At 47.7% G+C, this 20,023-nt stretch overlaps 1 protein-coding gene across 2 annotated transcripts in view; it reads left to right on the top strand.

The window, feature by feature from the left end:
- CA7 (carbonic anhydrase 7) overlaps positions 1 to 18,292 on the top strand; it is a 36,992-nt gene extending 18,700 nt beyond the window's left edge. For both annotated transcript variants that reach the window (XM_040409059.1, XM_040409061.1), the window contains exons 2-7: positions 2,440 to 2,637; positions 8,490 to 8,608; positions 9,651 to 9,746; positions 10,240 to 10,302; positions 13,881 to 14,036; positions 17,859 to 18,292. In XM_040409059.1, the coding sequence (XP_040264993.1) occupies positions 2,440 to 2,637; positions 8,490 to 8,608; positions 9,651 to 9,746; positions 10,240 to 10,302; positions 13,881 to 14,036; positions 17,859 to 17,987 (761 nt within the window). In that variant the 3' untranslated portion in view covers positions 17,988 to 18,292. The remainder of the gene's footprint in view (positions 1 to 2,439; positions 2,638 to 8,489; positions 8,609 to 9,650; positions 9,747 to 10,239; positions 10,303 to 13,880; positions 14,037 to 17,858) is intronic.
- The last annotated feature ends 1,731 nt before the right edge of the window (positions 18,293 to 20,023 follow it).

Raw genomic sequence — 20,023 nt, forward strand, 5'->3', positions numbered from 1 at the left:
TATTCTGGGGTCCTGGGGGTGTGCCCCTTATTCTGGGGTCCTGGGCGTGTGCCCCTTATTCTGGGGTCCTGGGAGTGTGCCCCTTATTCTGGGGTCCTGGGAGTGTGCCCCTTATTCTGGGGTCCTGGGAGTGTGCCCCTTATTCTGGGGTCCTGGGAGTGTGCCCCTTATTCTGGGGTCCTGGGAGTGTGCCCCTTATTCTGGGGTCCTGGGAGTGTGCCCCTTATTCTGGGGTCCTGGGAGTGTGCCCCTTATTCTGGGGTCCTGGGGGTGTGCCCCTTATTCTGGGGTCCTGGGCATGTGCCCCTTATTCTGGGGTCCTGGGAGTGTGCCCCTTATTCTGGGGTCCTGGGGGTGTGCCCCTTATTCTGGGGTCCTGGGCATGTGCCCCTTATTCTGGGGTCCTGGGAGTGTGCCCCTTATTCTGGGGTCCTGGGAGTGTGCCCCTTATTCTGGGGTCCTGGGAGTGTGCCCCTTATTCTGGGGTCCTGGGGGTGTGCCCTCGGTTGCAGGTGACTGATATCTTCATGAGCTGCATAGATGCTGGAATCATTGCACTAGGGCATCCTTGGGTCCCATCAGTCCTGATCAGTGGGTCCACAAGACCTGCCACGTAGGCCACACGTGGTGTATACGCTGTGGAGCCTCCACATCAGAACTGGCTGCAGACGAACCTCAGTACAGGAGAAGCAGAGTGGGTGACATTTTTAGAAAATCTCATTCAAACTCTGTGGGAAATTTCCACAACACAATCCACGCAGAACTTCACATTTGGTGTGGATTTGCAATCTGCAGTATGTCATTCTATGCCGTGGATTTCCACCACGGATTTAACCCTTGGCGGTGCATAGGATGAATTCTGATTTCAGCTGATCCAAGCCAATGATACCTGGAGAAGGATAAGGGCTCCGTCACACTCCGTTCCATTCCCCTAATGAGGCTTGCAGGAATCCGTGTGCTCGCCGCCCTATTCAGATGAATGGGGCTGATTGTCAGTCGCAGAACTGCCACAAAATCTGCAGCGTGGGAAGGCGTCCTTAGGCTGAACGCACATTGCGGATTTTAGTGCAGATATGCTGCAGAAACGACATAAATCCACAAGGAGATTGGGGCGGATTTATGTGCGTCTCCTCATCCAAATCTGCTAAATCTAACCGCGGTTTTTGGTGCATATTTGATGCAGTTTTGCCGCAGCCGTCCATTAAATAGGGTGAAATCCGCAGTTAAACCGCGAGCGTAATTGACATGCTATTAAATTTGAAAACCGCAATGCAAGTCAATTTCTGCAAAGTGTAGGTGAGATTTGTGTCGTCTCGTAGAGTTTGCTGGTAATGTAATACTCCGTGGACATCCGCACGGATTCCTCAACACCTGCAGGTGGCGTTCTACCGGCTGTTAGCACTTTCTATAATAGCCATACGTTACCTGAAGGAGGCCCACGCTGTGCCACGGTCTGTGTATACGTATACTTCATGCCACGGCCCCTGGTGTCACGGATATTCCCAGGAGGCTGTAATCGCTCTAATCCAGGTGACATTTGTGGAGGAGCACGTCCCGATGCTTATTGTGGGGAAGCTTCCCATTTGCATGCCGTGATCTCCTCCACAGTACGAGGACCAGCAGTCACTACTGCGATCGCTCGTCCTCATACAGCTGCATTGTTTCCGGGCAGCAGACGCCGTTTAGACCGCATCTGCTGCCCAGAAGCCAGGATCGGTGGGGCCTGCGCGAACGACGTTTGGCACATTGGCGGCAGATTGCCCGGAACGAGGGCCGTGTAAATCCACCTTGTATAATGCTGCCAACCTGCAAGTACCACGCGAACTTCCCAATGTGGCACTCGGGCTGGGGGCCATCTTGGAAGGTCGCTTGGAATAACTCGCTGCTGACAACTTATGCAGGTTCTGCAGTTTATTAGAAATCCTTGTCCAATGGCGGATCCAGGGAGTAAGGGCGGCTTCACATGAGCCTATTGGGATCCGTCCGGATTCCTGGTGATATAACCTTCATCCGGATTTCCATGCGTATTTCTTCCTGCCATCATTATGACTGTAATGTGCCAATTTGGAAGCAAATCCTCACAAAACTCGGACATGCTGCGGATTTCAGATATTGATGAAAATGATACGCCCATGTGAATAACTCTATTCATTAACATTAGCAGCAGATTCCGTGACATAAAATCCGGATCATATACGCATTGCAAATACGCTCATCTGAACACAGCCAAAATCGGTTCCATACATTTGAATGTGGCGGCGAGCGCATGGATTTCTGCAAGCATTGGGTGAATGGAAGGGATTGTCAGTCTGCCGCGTGCGAAGGCGTCCTGCACTATAAGACACACCCGTCCGATATCACGGACCACATGCGGCTGCATTATTGTGGCAGGCTGGGTTCATTCGTTTAACCATCTCACTGCTGCGCTTCCTCCCATAGGTCCCTCTGAATGGTACCGATATTTCCCCATTGCCCAGGGCGATCGTCAGTCTCCTATTAATATAGTTCCCAGCAAGGCCGTCTTCAATCCCAGCCTGAAACCTCTGGTGGTGTCCTACGACCAGTGCACGTCCATCGACATGTCAAACAACGGCCACTCGGTCATGGTGGAGTTTGATGACAACGATGATAAAACAGGTGAGGGCCACGGACATCATGAGAACTGCATGTCGGGAGCTTCCATTATATGTCAGTGCTATTATATACAGGTCTATGTGCTCTACACGTGCCTCGGGACCTGCCGGACCACCCTTCTGCACCTGTCCACAGGTGACGGCTCGCACCTCCCTATCACATCCCACATGGCTAACACAGATTACATTCACTGCTGGGCGGCCAAATATTTGCTGAGCGGGTGGATTTGGGGAAATAAACGGATTAAGAAGGTGCCAGAAGATTGCATTCTGTGACTGGATCAGAGTAAACAGCGCAGGCGCTGACAGGGTCCTGGTGCATCCCACACCTCAGTCTTGATTGGCAGGGGTCGTCTAGCGTTAGTCTGCGTTATAGATGACCGCGTATTCCTAATTACTGGTCGTCTATCGGAAAGTCTGTACAGTTCATGTGGAAAAGCAGAAGCCCCGGGAAGGAAGATGGGGGAAAATATAGCCCCAACCTGTAAACTCAGACCCTGCAAATTATGACCGTTCCTGGGGGAAGGGGGCAAACACTGAGCTGAGCCGCCCCCCTATGGGCCCAGTACCAGCTGCCTGGACCCCTAGTCCCTCTTGGTCTCCAGAATGCAGTATGTTTGCTGTATTAGGGTTATATAGTGCTTGCTGACTGCTGTATTAAGGTTATATGGTGCTTGCTGACTGCTGTATTAGGGTTATATAGTGCTTGCTGACTGCTGTATTAAGGTTATATGGTGCTTGCTGACTGCTGTATTAGGGTTATATAGTGCTTGCTGACTTTGCTGTATTAGGGTTATATGGTGCTTGCTGACTTTGCTGTATTAGGGTTATATGGTGCTTGCTGACTTTGCTGTATTAGGGTTATATAGTGCTTGCTGACTGCTGTATTAGGGTTATATGGTGCTTGCTGACTGCTGTATTAGGGTTATATGGTGCTTGCTGACTTTGCTGTATTAGGGTTATATAGTGCTTGCTGACTGCTGTATTAGGGTTATATAGTGCTTGCTGACTTTGCTGTATTAGGGTTATATAGTGCTTGCTGACCTTGCTGTATTAGGGTTATATAGTGCTTGCTGACTTTGCTGTATTAGGGTTATATAGTGCTTGCTGACTGCTGTATTAGGGTTATATAGTGCTTGCAGACTTTGCTGTATTAGGGTTATATAGTGCTTGCTGACTTTGCTGTATTAGGGTTATATAGTGCTTGCTGACTGCTGTATTAGGGTTATATAGTGCTTGGTGACTGCTGTATTAGGGTTATATAGTGCTTGCTGACTGCTGTATTAGGGTTATATAGTGCTTGCTGACTTTGCTGTATTAGGGTTATATAGTGCTTGCTGACTTTGCTGTATTAGGGTTATATAGTGCTTGCTGACTTTGCTGTATTAGGGTTATATAGTGCTTGCTGACTTTGCTGTATTAGGGTTATATAGTGCTTGCTGACTTTGCTGTATTAGGGTTATATAGTGCTTGGTGACTGGTGTATTAGGGTTATATAGTGCTTGCTGACTTTGCTGTATTAGGGTTATATAGTGCTTGCTGACTGCTGTATTAGGGTTATATAGTGCTTGCTGACTGCTGTATTAGGGTTATATAGTGCTTGCTGACTTTGCTGTATTAGGGTTATATAGTGCTTGGTGACTGGTGTATTAGGGTTATATAGTGCTTGCTGACTTTGCTGTATTAGGGTTATATAGTGCTTGCTGACTTTGCTGTATTAGGGTTATATAGTGCTTGCTGACTGCTGTATTAGGGTTATATAGTGCTTGCTGACTTTGCTGTATTAGGGTTATATAGTGCTTGCTGACTGCTGTATTAGGGTTATAAAGTGCTTGCTGACTTTGCTGTATTAGGGTTATATAGTGCTTGGTGACTGCTGTATTAGGGTTATATAGTGCTTGCTGACTTTGCTGTATTAGGGTTATATAGTGCTTGCTGACTTTGCTGTATTAGGGTTATATAGTGCTTGCTGACTTTGCTGTATTAGGGTTATATAGTGCTTGCTGACTTTGCTGTATTAGGGTTATATAGTGCTTGCTGACTTTGCTGTATTAGGGTTATATAGTGCTTGCTGACCTTGCTGTATTAGGGTTATATAGTGCTTGCTGACTTTGCTGTATTAGGGTTATATAGTGCTTGCTGACTGCTGTATTAGGGTTATATAGTGCTTGCGGACTTTGCTGTATTAGGGTTATATAGTGCTCTCTGACTTTGCTGTATTAGGGTTATATAGTGCTTGCTGACTGCTGTATTAGGGTTATATAGTGCTTGCTGACTTTGCTGTATTAGGGTTATATAGTGCTTGGTGACTGCTGTATTAGGGTTATATAGTGCTTGCTGACTTTGCTGTAGTACGGTTATATAGTGCTTGCTGACTGCTGTATTAGGGTTATATAGTGCTTGCTGACTGCTGTATTAGGGTTATATAGTGTTTGCTGACCTCTGTATTAGGGTTATATAGTGCTTGCTGACTTTGCTGTATTAGGGTTATATAGTGCTTGCTGACTGCTGTATTAGGGTTATATAGTGCTTGCTGACTGCTGTATTAGGGTTATATAGTGCTTGCTGACTTTGCTGTATTAGGGTTATATAGTGCTTGCTGACTTTGCTGTATTAGGGTTATATAGTGCTTGCTGACTTTGCTGTATTAGGGTTATATAGTGCTTGCTGACTTTGCTGTATTAGGGTTATATAAGTGCTTGCTGACTTTGCTGTATTAGGGTTATATAGTGCTTGGTGACTGCTGTATTAGGGTTATATAGTGCTTGCTGACTTTGCTGTATTAGGGTTATATAGTGCTTGGTGACTGCTGTATTAGGGTTATATAGTGCTTGCTGACTTTGCTGTATTAGGGTTATATAGTGCTTGCTGACTTTGCTGTATTAGGGTTATATAGTGCTTGCTGACTTTGCTGTATTAGGGTTATATAGTGCTTGGTGACTTTGCTGTATTAGGGTTATATAGTGCTTGCTGACTTTGCTGTAGTAGGGTTATATAGTGCTTGCTGACTTTGCTGTATTAGGGTTATATAGTGCTTGCTGACTTTGCTGTATTAGGGTTATATAGTGCTTGCTGACTTTGCTGTTTTAGGGTTATATAGTGCTTGGTGACTGCTGTATTAGGGTTATATAGTGCTTGCTGACTGCTGTATTAGGGTTATATAGTGCTTGCTGACTTTGCTGTATTAGGGTTATATAGTGCTTGGTGACTGCTGTATTAGGGTTATATAGCGCTTGCTGACTTTGCTGTATTAGGGTTATATAGTGCTTGCTGACTGCTGTATTAGGGTTATATAGTGCTTTCTGACTGCTGTATTAGGGTTATATAGTGCTTGCTGACTTTGCTGTATTAGGGTTATATAGTGCTTGGTGACTGCTGTATTAGGGTTATATAGCGCTTGCTGACTTTGCTGTATTAGGGTTATATAGTGCTTGCTGACTGCTGTATTAGGGTTATATAGTGCTTGCTGACTGCTGTATTAGGGTTATATAGTGCTTGCTGACTTTGCTGTATTAGGGTTTAATAGTGCTTGCTGACTTTGCTGTATTAGGGTTATATAGTGCTTGCTGACTTTGCTGTATTAGGGTTATATAGTGCTTGCTGACTTTGCTGTATTAGGGTTATATAGTGCTTGCTGACTTTGCTGTATTAGGGTTATATAGTGCTTGCTGACTTTGCTGTATTAGGGTTATATAAGTGCTTGCTGACTTTGCTGTATTAGGGTTATATAGTGCTTGGTGACTGCTGTCTTAGGGTTATATAGTGCTTGCTGACTTTGCTGTATTAGGGTTATATAGTGCTTGGTGACTGCTGTATTAGGGTTATATAGTGCTTGCTGACTTTGCTGTATTAGGGTTATATAGTGCTTGCTGACTTTGCTGTATTAGGGTTATATAGTGCTTGCTGACTTTGCTGTATTAGGGTTATATAGTGCTTGCTGACTTTGCTGTATTAGGGTTATATAGTGCTTGGTGACTTTGCTGTATTAGGGTTATATAGTGCTTGCTGACTTTGCTGTATTAGGGTTATATAGTGCTTCCTGACTGCTGTATTAGGGTTATATAGTGCTTGCTGACTTTGCTGTATTAGGGTTATATAGTGCTTGCTGACTTTGCTGTATTAGGGTTATATAGTGCTTGCTGACTGCTGTATTAGAGTTATATAGTGCTTGCTGACCTCTGTATTAGGGTTATATAGTGTTTTCTGACCTCTGTATTAGGGTTATATAGTGCTTGCTGACTGCTGTATTAGGGTTATATAGTGCTCGCTGATTTTTCTGTATTAGGGTTATATAGTGCTTGCTGACTGCTGTATTAGGGTTATATAGTTCTTGCTGACTGCTGTATTAGGGTTATATAGTGCTTGGTGACTGCTGTATTAGGGTTATATAGTGCTTGCTGACTTTTCTGTATTAGGGTTATATAGTGCTTGCTGACTGCTGTATTAGGGTTATATGGTGCTTGCTGACTTTGCTGTATTAGGGTTATATGGTGCTTGCTGACTTTGCTGTATTAGGGTTATATGGTGCTTGCTGACTTTGCTGTATTAGGGTTATATGGTGCTTGCTGACTTTGCTGTATTAGGGTTATATAGTGCTTGCTGACTTTGCTGTATTAGGGTTATATAGTGCTTGCTGACTGCTGTATTAGGGTTATATGGTGCTTGCTGACTTTGCTGTATTAGGGTTATATGGTGCTTGCTGACTTTGCTGTATTAGGGTTATATAGTGCTTGCTGACTGCTGTATTAGGGTTATATGGTGCTTGCTGACTTTGCTGTATTAGGGTTATATGGTGCTTGCTGACTTTGCTGTATTAGGGTTATATAGTGCTTGCTGACTTTGCTGTATTAGGGTTATATAGTGCTTGCTGACTTTGCTGTATTAGGGTTATATAGTGCTTGGTGACTTTGCTGTATTAGGGTTATATAGTGCTTGCTGACTTTGCTGTATTAGGGTTATATAGTGCTTGGTGACCTCTGTATTAGGGTTATATAGTGCTTGCTGACTTTGCTGTATTAGGGTTATATAGTGCTTGCTGACCTCTGTATTAGGGTTATATAGTGCTTGCTGACTTTGCTTTATTAGGGTTATATAGTGCTTGGTGACTTTGCTGTATTAGGGTTATATAGTGCTTGCTGACTTTGCTGTATTAGGGTTATATAGTGCTTGGTGACTTTGCTGTATTAGGGTTATATAGTGCTTGCTGACTTTGCTGTATTAGGGTTATATAGTGCTTGGTGACCTCTGTATTAGGGTTATATAGTGCTTGCTGACTTTGCTGTATTAGGGTTATATAAGTGCTTGCTGACTTTGCTGTATTAGGGTTATATGGTGCTTGCTGACTGCTGTATTAGGGTTATATAGTGCTTGCTGACTTTGCTGTATTAGGGTTATATAGTGCTTGCTGACCTCTGTATTAGGGTTATATAGTGCTTGCTGACTTTGCTTTATTAGGGTTATATGGTGCTTGCTGACTGCTGTATTAGGGTTATATAGTGCTTGCTGACTTTGCTGTATTAGGGTTACATAGTGCTTGCTGACTGCTGTATTAGGGTTATATAGTGCTTGGTGACTTTGCTGTATTAGGGTTATATAGTGCTTGCTGACCTCTGTATTAGGGTTATATAGTGCTTGCTGACTGCTGTATTAGGGTTATATAGTGCTTGGTGACTTTGCTGTATTAGGGTTACATAGTGCTTGCTGACTGCTGTATTAGGGTTATATAGTGCTTGCTGACTGCTGTATTAGGGTTATATAGTGCTTGGTGACTTTGCTGTATTAGGGTTACATAGTGCTTGCTGACTGCTGTATTAGGGTTATATAGTGCTTGCTGACTTTTCTGTATGGCTCTTGCAGTGATCAGCGGAGGACCACTTAATGATTCCTACCGCCTGAAGCAGTTCCACTTTCACTGGGGAACCCAGCAGAACGAGGGGTCCGAGCACACCGTGGACGGCAGGTCTTACCCCTGTGAGGTGAGTATGGACCCAACTGAGGCTCTTACTGGGAACTGCCAGAGAACGGGCTCTCATTACAATATTACATGCACCACACGTTACAGACGGTGGACCTGTGTCTGCCGCACCACACGTTACAGACGGTGGACCTGTGTCTGCTGCACCACACGTTACAGACGGAGGTCCCGTATTCGCCGCACCACACGTTACAGACGGTGGACCTGTGTCTGCCGCACCACACGTTACAGACAGAGGTCCCGTATCCGCCGCACCACACGTTACAGACGGTGGACCTGTGTCTGCTGCACCACACGTTACAGACGGAGGTCCCGTATCCGCCGCACCACACGTTACAGACGGTGGACCTGTGTCTGCCGCACCACACGTTACAGACAGAGGTCCCGTATCCGCCGCACCACACGTTACAGACGGTGGACCTGTGTCTGCCGCACCACACGTTACAGACGGAGGTCCCGTATCCGCCGCACCACACGTTACAGACGGTGGACCCGTGTCTGCCGCACCACACGTTACAGACGGTGGACCCGTGTCTGCCGCACCACACGTTACAGACGGTGGACCCGTGTCTGCCGCACCACACGTTACAGACGGAGGTCCCGTATCCGCCGCACCACACGTTACAGACGGTGGACCTGTGTCTGCCGCACCACACGTTACAGACAGAGGTCCCGTATCCGCCGCACCACACGTTACAGACGGTGGACCTGTGTCTGCCGCACCACACGTTACAGACGGTGGACCTGTGTCTTCCGCACCACACGTTACAGACGGAGGTCCCGTATCCGCCGCACCACACGTTACATACGGAGGTCCCGTATCCGCCGCACCACACGTTACAGACGGTGGACCCGTGTCTGCCGCACCACACGTTACAGACGGTGGACCCGTGTCTGCCGCACCACACGTTACAGACGGTGGACCCGTGTCTGCCTCACCACACATTACAGACGGAGGTCCCGTATCCGCCGCACCACATGTTACAGACAGTGGACCTGTGTCTGCTGCTCTACCCTAAACCCTTCTACCATTGTTCCCGCAGCTCCACTTGGTTCATTGGAATGCAAAATCCTATCCCACTTTTGGCGAGGCAGCGGCGGCCTCGGATGGGCTGGTGGTCGTCGGCGTCTTCTTAGAGGTAGGTATTAAATGCTCCAGGAATCTTTACACTTGTAGAAAATGTGCCGAGAGCAGAAATATAAAGGGTTTATAGGAAGCAGTAAAACCCCTTAAATCTCCTTCAAGGACGCAGGTCACTGTAACAATAAAAAGCAGATTATTACACAGACAGAAATGGCTGCTCAAGGTCAGAGAGGTGGTAAAATACAAGGAAAGCAGCGCGGGGTGGAGGTCGAGTAAGTGGCCATGGAGCTGCGGCCCAGATAGGGGCTAAGGCTGGTGCTTGAATATCAGGAATATCCAGGCCTCCCCAGCAAATGGTGAGAAACTACAACTCCCAGCATGCAGCTGGCAGTTGTAGCTCCTTACAGCTGGAGGTCCGCAGGCTGTTGCTGTACAGGGAATGAAGGCAGTTTACATGTGGCCATTGCATACATTGTGCATCTTATGTATATTTTCTGTATATTTCCTCTTTTTTGGCCATTCTTGACACATTTTTCTGTTATTTTCAGACTGGGGAGAAGCACCCGGGACTCGACAGGTTAACGGACGCTTTGTACATGGTCAGGTTTAAAGTAAGTCACTTCTTTCAGCAAATAAATCTTATAGTCTTTGGGCGCTTTTGACGTGGAGACAATCTTTACAGATGTTAGTGGTTACCTGGAGTGTAAGAAACGGTCGGCAGTCTTCATTCCTTCTCAGAGCCCTGACATTCAGCTCACGGCCTTCTCCTGGTCTCAGACTTCCCTTGTGGTTATGTCCCCCCAGTAAGACCTGCAGGATCGGTGTGTCCAGGATGCTGCAGTCTTCATTCCTTCTCAGAGCCCTGATATTCAGCTCACGGCCTTCTCCTGGTCTCAGACTTCCCTTGTGGTTATGTCCCCCCAGTAAGACCTGCAGGATCGGTGTGTCCAGGATGCTGCCGTCTTCATTCCTTCTCAGAGCCCTGACATTCAGTTCACGGCCTTCTCCTGGTCTCAGACTTCCCTTGTGGTTATGTCCCCCCAGTAAGACCTGCAGGATCGGTGTGTCCAGGATGCTGCCGTCTTCATTCCTTCTCAGAGCCCTGGCATTCAGCTCACGGCCTTCTCTTGGTCTCAGACTTCCCTTGTGGTTATGTCCCCCCAGTAAGATCTGCAGGATCGGTGTGTCCAGGATGCTGCAGTCTTCATTCCTTCTCAGAGCCCTGATATTCAGCTCACGGCCTTCTCCTGGTCTCAGACTTCCCTCGTGGTTATGTCCTCCCAGTAATACCTGCAGGATCGGTGTGTCCAGGATGCTGCCGTCTTCATTCCTTCTCAGAGCCCTGACATTCAGCTCACGGCCTTCTCTTGGTCTCAGACTTCCCTTGTGGTTATGTCCCCCCAGTAAGACCTGCAGGATCGGTGTGTCCAGGATGCTGCAGTCTTCATTCCTTCTCAGAGCCCTGACATTCAGCTCACGGCCTTCTCCTGGTCTCAGACTTCCCTTGTGGTTATGTCCCCCCAGTAAGACCTGCAGGATCGGTGTGTCCAGGATGCTGCCGTCTTCATTCCTTCTCAGAGCCCTGACATTCAGCTCACGGCCTTCTCCTGGTCTCAGACTTCCCTTGTGGTTATGTCCCCCCAGTAAGACCTGCAGGATCGGTGTGTCCAGGATGCTGCCGTCTTCATTCCTTCTCAGAGCCCTGGCATTCAGCTCACGGCCTTCTCTTGGTCTCAGACTTCCCTTGTGGTTATGTCCCCCCAGTAAGATCTGCAGGATCGGTGTGTCCAGGATGCTGCAGTCTTCATTCCTTCTCAGAGCCCTGATATTCAGCTCACGGCCTTCTCCTGGTCTCAGACTTCCCTCGTGGTTATGTCCTCCCAGTAATACCTGCAGGATCGGTGTGTCCAGGATGCTGCAGTCTTCATTCCTTCTCAGAGCCCTGACATTCAGCTCACGGCCTTCTCTTGGTCTCAGACTTCCCTTGTGGTTATGTCCCCCCAGTAAGACCTGCAGGATCGGTGTGTCCAGGATGCTGCAGTCTTCATTCCTTCTCAGAGCCCTGACATTCAGCTCACGGCCTTCTCCTGGTCTCAGACTTCCCTTGTGGTTATGTCCCCCCAGTAAGACCTGCAGGATCGGTGTGTCCAGGATGCTGCCGTCTTCATTCCTTCTCAGAGCCCTGACATTCAGCTCACGGCCTTCTCCTGGTCTCAGACTTCCCTTGTGGTTATGTCCCCCCAGTAAGACCTGCAGGATCGGTGTGTCCAGGATGCTGCCGTCTTCATTCCTTCTCAGAGCCCTGGCATTCAGCTCACGGCCTTCTCTTGGTCTCAGACTTCCCTTGTGGTTATGTCCCCCCAGTAAGATCTGCAGGATCGGTGTGTCCAGGATGCTGCAGTCTTCATTCCTTCTCAGAGCCCTGATATTCAGCTCACGGCCTTCTCCTGGTCTCAGACTTCCCTCGTGGTTATGTCCTCCCAGTAATACCTGCAGGATCGGTGTGTCCAGGATGCTGCAGTCTTCATTCCTTCTCAGAGCCCTGATATTCAGCTCACGGCCTTCTCCTGGTCTCAGACTTCCCTCGTGGTTATGTCCTCCCAGTAATACCTGCAGGATCGGTGTGTCCAGGATGCTGCAGTCTTCATTCATTCTCAGAGCCCTGATATTCAGCTCACGCCCTTCTCTTGGTCTCAGACTTCCCTTGTGGTTATGTCCCCCCAGTAAGACCTGCAGGATCGGTGTGTCCAGGATGCTGCAGTCTTCTCCTTTCAAGCTGTGTTTTGTGTCTTCTTCTACATCCTATGTGATCCGCCCTCCTTGGATGGATTACCCCCTCTCCACACTCTGATCTGACCTGTACAATACTTGGGGGGGAGCCGTCAGAAACAGGAGCAGAGGTTTATGTCAGATTCAGTAGCCTCAGCAACTAGGCGAAGGTCTGACGCTCTGCAGAAGCAAAATGGAAGGGGCGATTTAGAAAGTTGCTTAATTTTGCATTTATGAAACAAATGAGCAAAAGAAGAAAAATGCAGAGTTATAAATAGTCCTTACAGGGACGCTGGAGGGCATATTGCCAGCTTCGTCCTGGTGTGAGGGCCCCACCCCACGTTACAGGCTGATGGAGAGACCATACATCATATGCTATTGTCAGCGCGGCAGGTGTGTGTATTGTACACTTTCTATACCTCGCGGTACAGACCCGTACGCCCGTCTATATTACTCGGGTCTATCGGATTTCCTATTGCACTCTCTATACGTCCCCATGAATGCCTTCTCCACAGTCCTGCCTTTGTGCTCCTATAATGGGTCGCATCTTTTCCGTGCTCCATAGAACTCTTTATTCAGTCCGTTTTTCTGTCAGAGGGAGTTAAGTCATGATTTTTGACAATTAGCGCTGTGCTGACTATTCACGGGTAACTTTAGATCCGCCAGCTCATGTAACCCCCGGATGAGATTGTTTCCCCAGCCTCATATGTATAATGACCGCAGGTAACCGCCCAGTAGTCTTCAGTCCGTGATGGGATTCTTATGGAGGATGAGGGTGATGACTGTCCATGTAATGCCCTATAGTATAAAGGACGTAATACCTAGGGCCCCTATCACAGTATCCCCATAACACCACCCTAGGGCCCCCATCACAGTATCCCCATAACACCACCCTAGGGCCCCCATCACAGTGCCCCTGTAACACCACCCTAGGGCCCTGATTACAGTATCCCCATAACAGCACCCTAGGGCCCCCATCACAGTATCCCCATAACAGCACCCTAGGGCCCCCATCACAGTATCCCCATAACAGCACCCTAGGACCCCATCACAGTGCCCCTGTAACACCACCCTAGGGCCCTGATTACAGTATCCCTATAACACCACCCTAGGGCCCCCACATAACAGTGCCATACAGCCCCATCAAGAGCGAGCACTCGGCGGCCTGCTGCACCGTCGGGGAGGCTTTGTGTGTGTGTAGAGACAGGATAGACGCTGCGCCTGCAATCTGATGGTATAATATGAACAGCGCTCTGCGGGGCCACATCTACGGGGGCGCTGCCCGATCCCCAGTTACGTGTTCAGACCTTGCAGATTATTTGGCATAGATTGTATTTTCGGCGTTTCCGTGCTTTGGGAGCGGTTCTCTATCTTCTGATGTTTGTCTTTTTTATTCACCACTAACTTTTAACTCTTTAAGGGAACCAAAGCGCAATTTAACAACTTCAATCCCAAATGCCTGCTGCCCTCCAGCCTGGAATACTGGACGTACCCCGGTTCCCTCACCACCCCCCCCCTCAACGAGAGCGTGACCTGGATCATCCTGAAAGAGACGATTAAGGTTTCGGAAAAACAGGTAACATGATTGATTGGAAGCATCTTAAAGGGGCTCTCCGCTTGGGACAATGCAGTAAGCAGATCACACAGTGCCCCCAATGGGACCCCCGAGCGATCAGCTACAGTCTGCAGCGCCACCCCAGGGGAAACGAGGCATTGCACAGGGCTGATTCATGTCCTATCCTCTCTCCACTCAGAGGACCCCCTCCATTAACTCTCTAATAGGGGATATGAAAATGGGAGTTCTAAACAGGACAACCCCTTTAAGAGGCAGATGCTGTGTGGCCCCTGAGTACCCACAGAGGGGGCGCTCTGCCGCCAGGCGTCATGGGCCGGGTCGCTGGAAAGTCCCTCTCCTCAGTCGGTGCCTCATATGACGGAGGGTGGACGGAGGTCATTGACTGTGTCCCCCTGGAAGAGCCATGTCCCTAAGGCTCCGTGCACACAGTGCCGATATGTATACAGGAAAACCGCATGAAAACCGCATAGGAAACATGAAGAAAACCGCACTCACGTGACATAAAACACTATTTATTGCGGTTTTTGATGCAGATTTTCTGTTTAACAACCTCATTGAAGTCTATGGGAAAGTCCTGCCCGTGATTGGTCTTGTGCGCAGGTGCCCGAAGGCTTCATGTGGGGGCCATCGCAGAATCGCACTGTAGGTCCGCGTCCTTCTGATCGATGGGAGTAATAAAAGATTCAGTAAGGACGGGTTCACACCATGCAGAGCGGCTGCCGATTTTAGTGACCAGTGATTTTTAGAGAGCGAACGCTGCGTCCAAGACATGCCGCCGATTAGAAATGAGCGTCGGGTCAGCCTCCCCTGCGGATTTCACCTTTCACCCTTTTTCCTGTGGTTTTGTTGCTTTTCGGTTCCGGTATGTGTGGACGTCCCCTAATAACGCGGTATCGCCCCTCCCCCACGCCGCTCCAGCAATGCTCTGATAAGGTGTTTGCCCTGAGATTGTGCCGGGGTGAGAGGAGGAAACTATTAGTAATGCCACTGTGTAAACGCTGCGAGCTTCGCCGGGACGTCGCCATGTAGATTAAGGGCAGGCCGTGTGTAAATGGCGCTTACAGGATGCGGGTGTGCGGCGATCAGCGTGACACATGCAGCGGGCGCCGCGCTCACCGACAAGAGGAAAGGGAGAAGTCAATGCCAGACACTCCCGCAGCAGCCTCACCATAACTAAAGACAGGCGAGACTCAGGAAGCCGAGGGTCCTCCAGTGGTGGGAATGATGGGTAGGCCAGCAAAGCATGCTGGGACTTGTGGTTCAGGTGGAGAGACATACTATATCACACTGTATCTTGTCCATGGGGATAACAAATCCCGGCCACTGTACCGCTCTGTGACTATGGCTGGTCACTCCTGGCGCCGCTTATCGCTCGGAGGGGTTAAAATCCCACCAATCCAGACGGGATCTCCCCATATACATAATATTGTCAGAGGATCCCATAGGAATCTGTGTGATCTGCCAACATGTATCTCATATCATGTATGTGCAAGAGGCGGCGTATTAATCACAGTCCCTGCTGGTAATCACGTGTGTGTGTATATATATATACAGGGCCTTGAAAAAGTATTCACACCCCTTGAACTTTTCCACATTTTTTCATGTGACACCCAGAAACTTACATGAACATTATTGGGATTTTATCTGAGCGACCAACACAAAGTAGCAAATATGTGTCAAGTGAAGGGAAAATGATACAAGGTTTTCAAAAAAAATTTGTTTTCTGCCTCACCTAGAGTTTTGCATTTGGGCCAAAAAGTTCCACTTTGGTCTCCTCTGAGCCGAGCCCCTTTCTCCATGTTTGCTGTGTCCCCTACTTGGCTTGTGGCAAACTGCAGCCAGGACTTCTTATGGCCGCTTTCAGAAATGTCTTTCTTCTTTCCACTCTTCCATAAAGGCCAGATTTGTGGAGTAGACGACTAATAGTTGTCCTGAGGACAGATTCTCCCACCTGAGCTGTGGATCTCTGCAGATCCTCCACAGTCACCGTGGGCCTCTTGGCTGCTTCTCTAATTACTGCTCTCCTTGCCTGGGCTGTCAGTCTAGGTGGACGGCCGTGTCTTGGTAGGTTTGCAGTTGTCTCATACTCCTTCCATTTTCAGATGATGGATTGATGAGATGTTCAGATCTTGGGATATTTTATATAACCGAACCCTGCTTTACACTTCTTCACAATTTTATCCCTGACCTGTCTGCTGTGTTCCTTGGTTTTCATGATGCTGTTTGATGATTAATGTTTGCTAAGAAACCTCTGATGGTGCGGGCGCACAGTGCACTTCTGACATGCATTCAGGATGCAGTCTTCAATTTAGCCAGTTTAGCAGCGTCATTAACCCCTGGTATTCTGCAGAGTGGAAATGATTTAATTAATTTCAGCTAGCTACTATAAAAAACAGCATCCTGAATGCATGTCTGAACAGCGCTGTGTGCCAGCACCCTGAGGACTCCACAGAACAGTGGAGTTTATTTAGGGGGATCAGAGTACAGGGGGCTGAATACTAATGCAAACTATACTTTCCAGGGTTTTGTTTTTTTGTAAAAAAATGTGAAAACTGCATCATTTTCTTCTACCTTGACACAGACTTCTACTTTGTGTTGGACTATCACATGAAATCCCCATAAAATACATTGTGGGTGTAATGTGACAAAATGTGGAAAAGTTCAAGGGGTGTGAATACTTTTTAAGGCAATGTATATATATTCAGTCGGCTTAAAGGGAACCTGTCATCAACGTCATGCTGCCCATACTAACAGCAGAATAAAGTTGTTGCCAAGAACCAACATCACAATCATTGCAGACTGGGCCTGGATAAGAGTCCTGGCCACCTGAGAAGAGTCCTGGTCACCTGAGAAGAGTCCTGGCCACCTGAGAAGAGTCCTGGTCATTCCTGATCTCCTGCCCACCTGCTGAGGACTGACCGGCTTCTACCTAGTTGTCTCCCTTTCTCTCTAGGAGAGAACTGCCAATCATCAGCAGATGGTGGAGGAGAGCAGGAGATTATAATATCCAGGACTCTTCTCAGGTAGATGGGACTCTTCTCAAGGCCTGAGCTGCAATGATTGTGATGCTGGTTCTCAGCAACCGCTGACTTTTAGCTGATGACTGACACAGCGCTGACATCAGCATCTCTGTCACTAATTCATGCTGCCCTCAGTGAGGTCAGCAGGGAGGTCAGCATCAAGTTGATGAAGGGTTCCCTTTAAGCAAATTGGGTTTGGATTGCTCTATGTTATTTGCAGCAACATTTTCCAGGCCTCAGTGGAGCCCATACATTTTAGCGCAGTAGGTAGGAGATATTGTAAACAAAGTTTTCAAACTAATTGGGTTCGTAGAGAGCAATCCGAACCCGATTCGCTCACGCCTAATATTCAGCTTCATCCGGCACTGATTTGGGTTCTTGCTTCTTCAGCTGGCCATACGTTGTACCCTTGATTGGCTGAGCATGCATGTGTGCTCATCGGGGGCAGGGCCAGACACCTCTGGTGGTGGCTTATCTCCCCTTAGAACAAAAGGATGGGGCATGTTGAAGACCAGCAGTCTGATCCTTCTCTCCGCTGACACCTACCATCAGGTTATAGTGGGACACCCCATGCCATGGATGGTCTGTCCTGCCAATATTGGTAAGTTCGGATATCCGTCACCCCAGCACCAAAGGCAGATGCCAGTTTATAGGGTCCCTCTGGTTTGGGGTGCTGCTCCGTTTCCTCAGGAGACACCATACATGGTCCGTGGTACGTCAGCTGTAGATACAAGGCCACGGCCGCTGAGAGCACTTTTGTAGGTTCATAGAGGAGAGTCAGGAGGTGTCTGTCTGTCCACAGATGGAGCGATTCAGGAAAACCCTGCTTTTCAATGGAGAGGAAGAGGAAGAGCGGATCCACATGGTGAACAACTTCCGACCCCCGCAGCCTCTCAATGGAAGAAAAGTAGAAGCCTCCTTTAAATGTTGATGTCAAAGAACAACAAGGACTTTCTCAACTGCAGAGACCAAATTCACTGTCCACCGGGGGCTCCTGGGGGCCACGTTCAGCCTTATACTTTTTATAATAATCAAATTGCTGTGTTGTTCTAGATTTGTATTCTTTGTAATGAATGAAATGTTAATGTGCTGTCTTCTGTATAAAACACCGGCTTTCATCAGCCAGACAACAGGGCTGATCCTCAATTACATCCTGTATTATAATCCAGAGCTGCACTCACTATTCTGCTGGTGCAGTCACTGTGTACATAAATTATTTTAATTATCCTGTACTGACCCTGAGTTACATCCTGTATTATACTCCAGAGCTGCACTCACTATTCTGCTGGTGCAGTCACTGTGTACATACATTACTTACCCTGTACTGATCCTGAGTTACATCCTGTATTATACTCCAGAGCTGCACTCACTATTCTGCTGGTGCAGTCACTGTGTACATACATTACTTATCCTGTACTGATCCTGAGTTACATCCTGTATTATACTCCAGAGCTGCACTCACTGTTCTGCTGGTGCAGTCACTGTGTACATACATTACTTATCCTGTACTGATCCTGAGTTACATCCTGTATTATACTCCAGAGCTGCACTCACTATTCTGCTGGTGCAGTCACTGTGTACATACATTACATTACTTATCCTGTACTGATCCTGAGTTACATCCTGTATTATACTCCAGAGCTGCACTCACTATTCTGCTGGTGCAGTCACTGTGTACATACATTACTTATCCTGTACTGATCCTGGGTTACATCCTGTATTATACCCCAGAGCTGCACTCACTATTCTGCTGGTGCAGTCACTGTATACATACATTACTTATCCTGTACTGATCCTGAGTTACATCCTTTATTATACTCCAGAGCTGCACTCACTATTCTGCTGGTGCAGTCACTGTGTACATACATTACTTATCCTGTACTGATCCTGAGTTACATCCTTTATTATACTCCAGAGCTGCACTCACTATTCTGCTGGTGCAGTCACTGTGTACATACATTACTTATCCTGTACTGATCCTGAGTTACATCCTGTATTATACTCCAGAGCTGTACTCACTATTCTGCTGGTGAAGTCACTGTGCACATACATTACTGATCCTGAGTTACATCCTGTATTATACTCCAGAGCTGCACTCACTATTCTGCTGGTGCAGTCACTGTGTACATACATTGCTGATCCTCAGTTCCTTTCTGTATTATACTCCAGAGCTGAACATCGTTGGCAGTCATTATTTCTGCTCAGCGTGAATCGCCTTTAATCAGTGTAGATGCTCCCTGGCCCATACAAGAATATTCCAGACGTTTTGTAGTGTTTGTACATACCGCGTCCCTATGACCAGGATCCTGACATCTGACGATCTCTATAACGTGATGAATGGCGAGTAAATACGGAACAAAAGGACTTTACGAGTCAGATGCGGCTAATCATTAAACCTGCCACAGCTTCCCACGATAGACGAGAGCCACCGACTACAGCTAGTCCTAGCGTGGGGCGTGTGTCCTGAATGTCATGGAGACCCCAGCAGTCCCTGAAATGACTGACCTCTCATGAGTGGCCAATTGTGTGCAGAAAAGGCTGTACCCACAGTGCAGGCTTAGATACACCAACCCTGGAGATTATATTATAATGAAGTTCAGCCACAGGGTATGCCATAGCATGCAGTTATCTGACACAGTATCACACAGGATAGGATTAGATACACAGCTCAGCAGACAGTATCACACAGGATAGGATTAGATACACAGCTCTGCAGACAGTATCACACAGGAGAGGATTAGATACACAGCTCAGCAGACAGTATCACACAGGATAGGATTAGATACACAGCTCAGCAGACAGTATCACACAGGATAGGATTAGATACACAGCTCAGCAGACAGTATCACACAGGATAGGATTAGATACACAGCTCAGCAGACAGTATCACACAGGATAGGATTAGATACACAGCTCAGCAGACTGTATCACACAGGATAGGATTAGATACATAGCTCAGCAGACAGT

This window comes from Bufo bufo, chromosome 10, assembly GCF_905171765.1.
Source record: "Bufo bufo chromosome 10, aBufBuf1.1, whole genome shotgun sequence".
Lineage (NCBI taxonomy): Eukaryota > Metazoa > Chordata > Amphibia > Anura > Bufonidae > Bufo > Bufo bufo.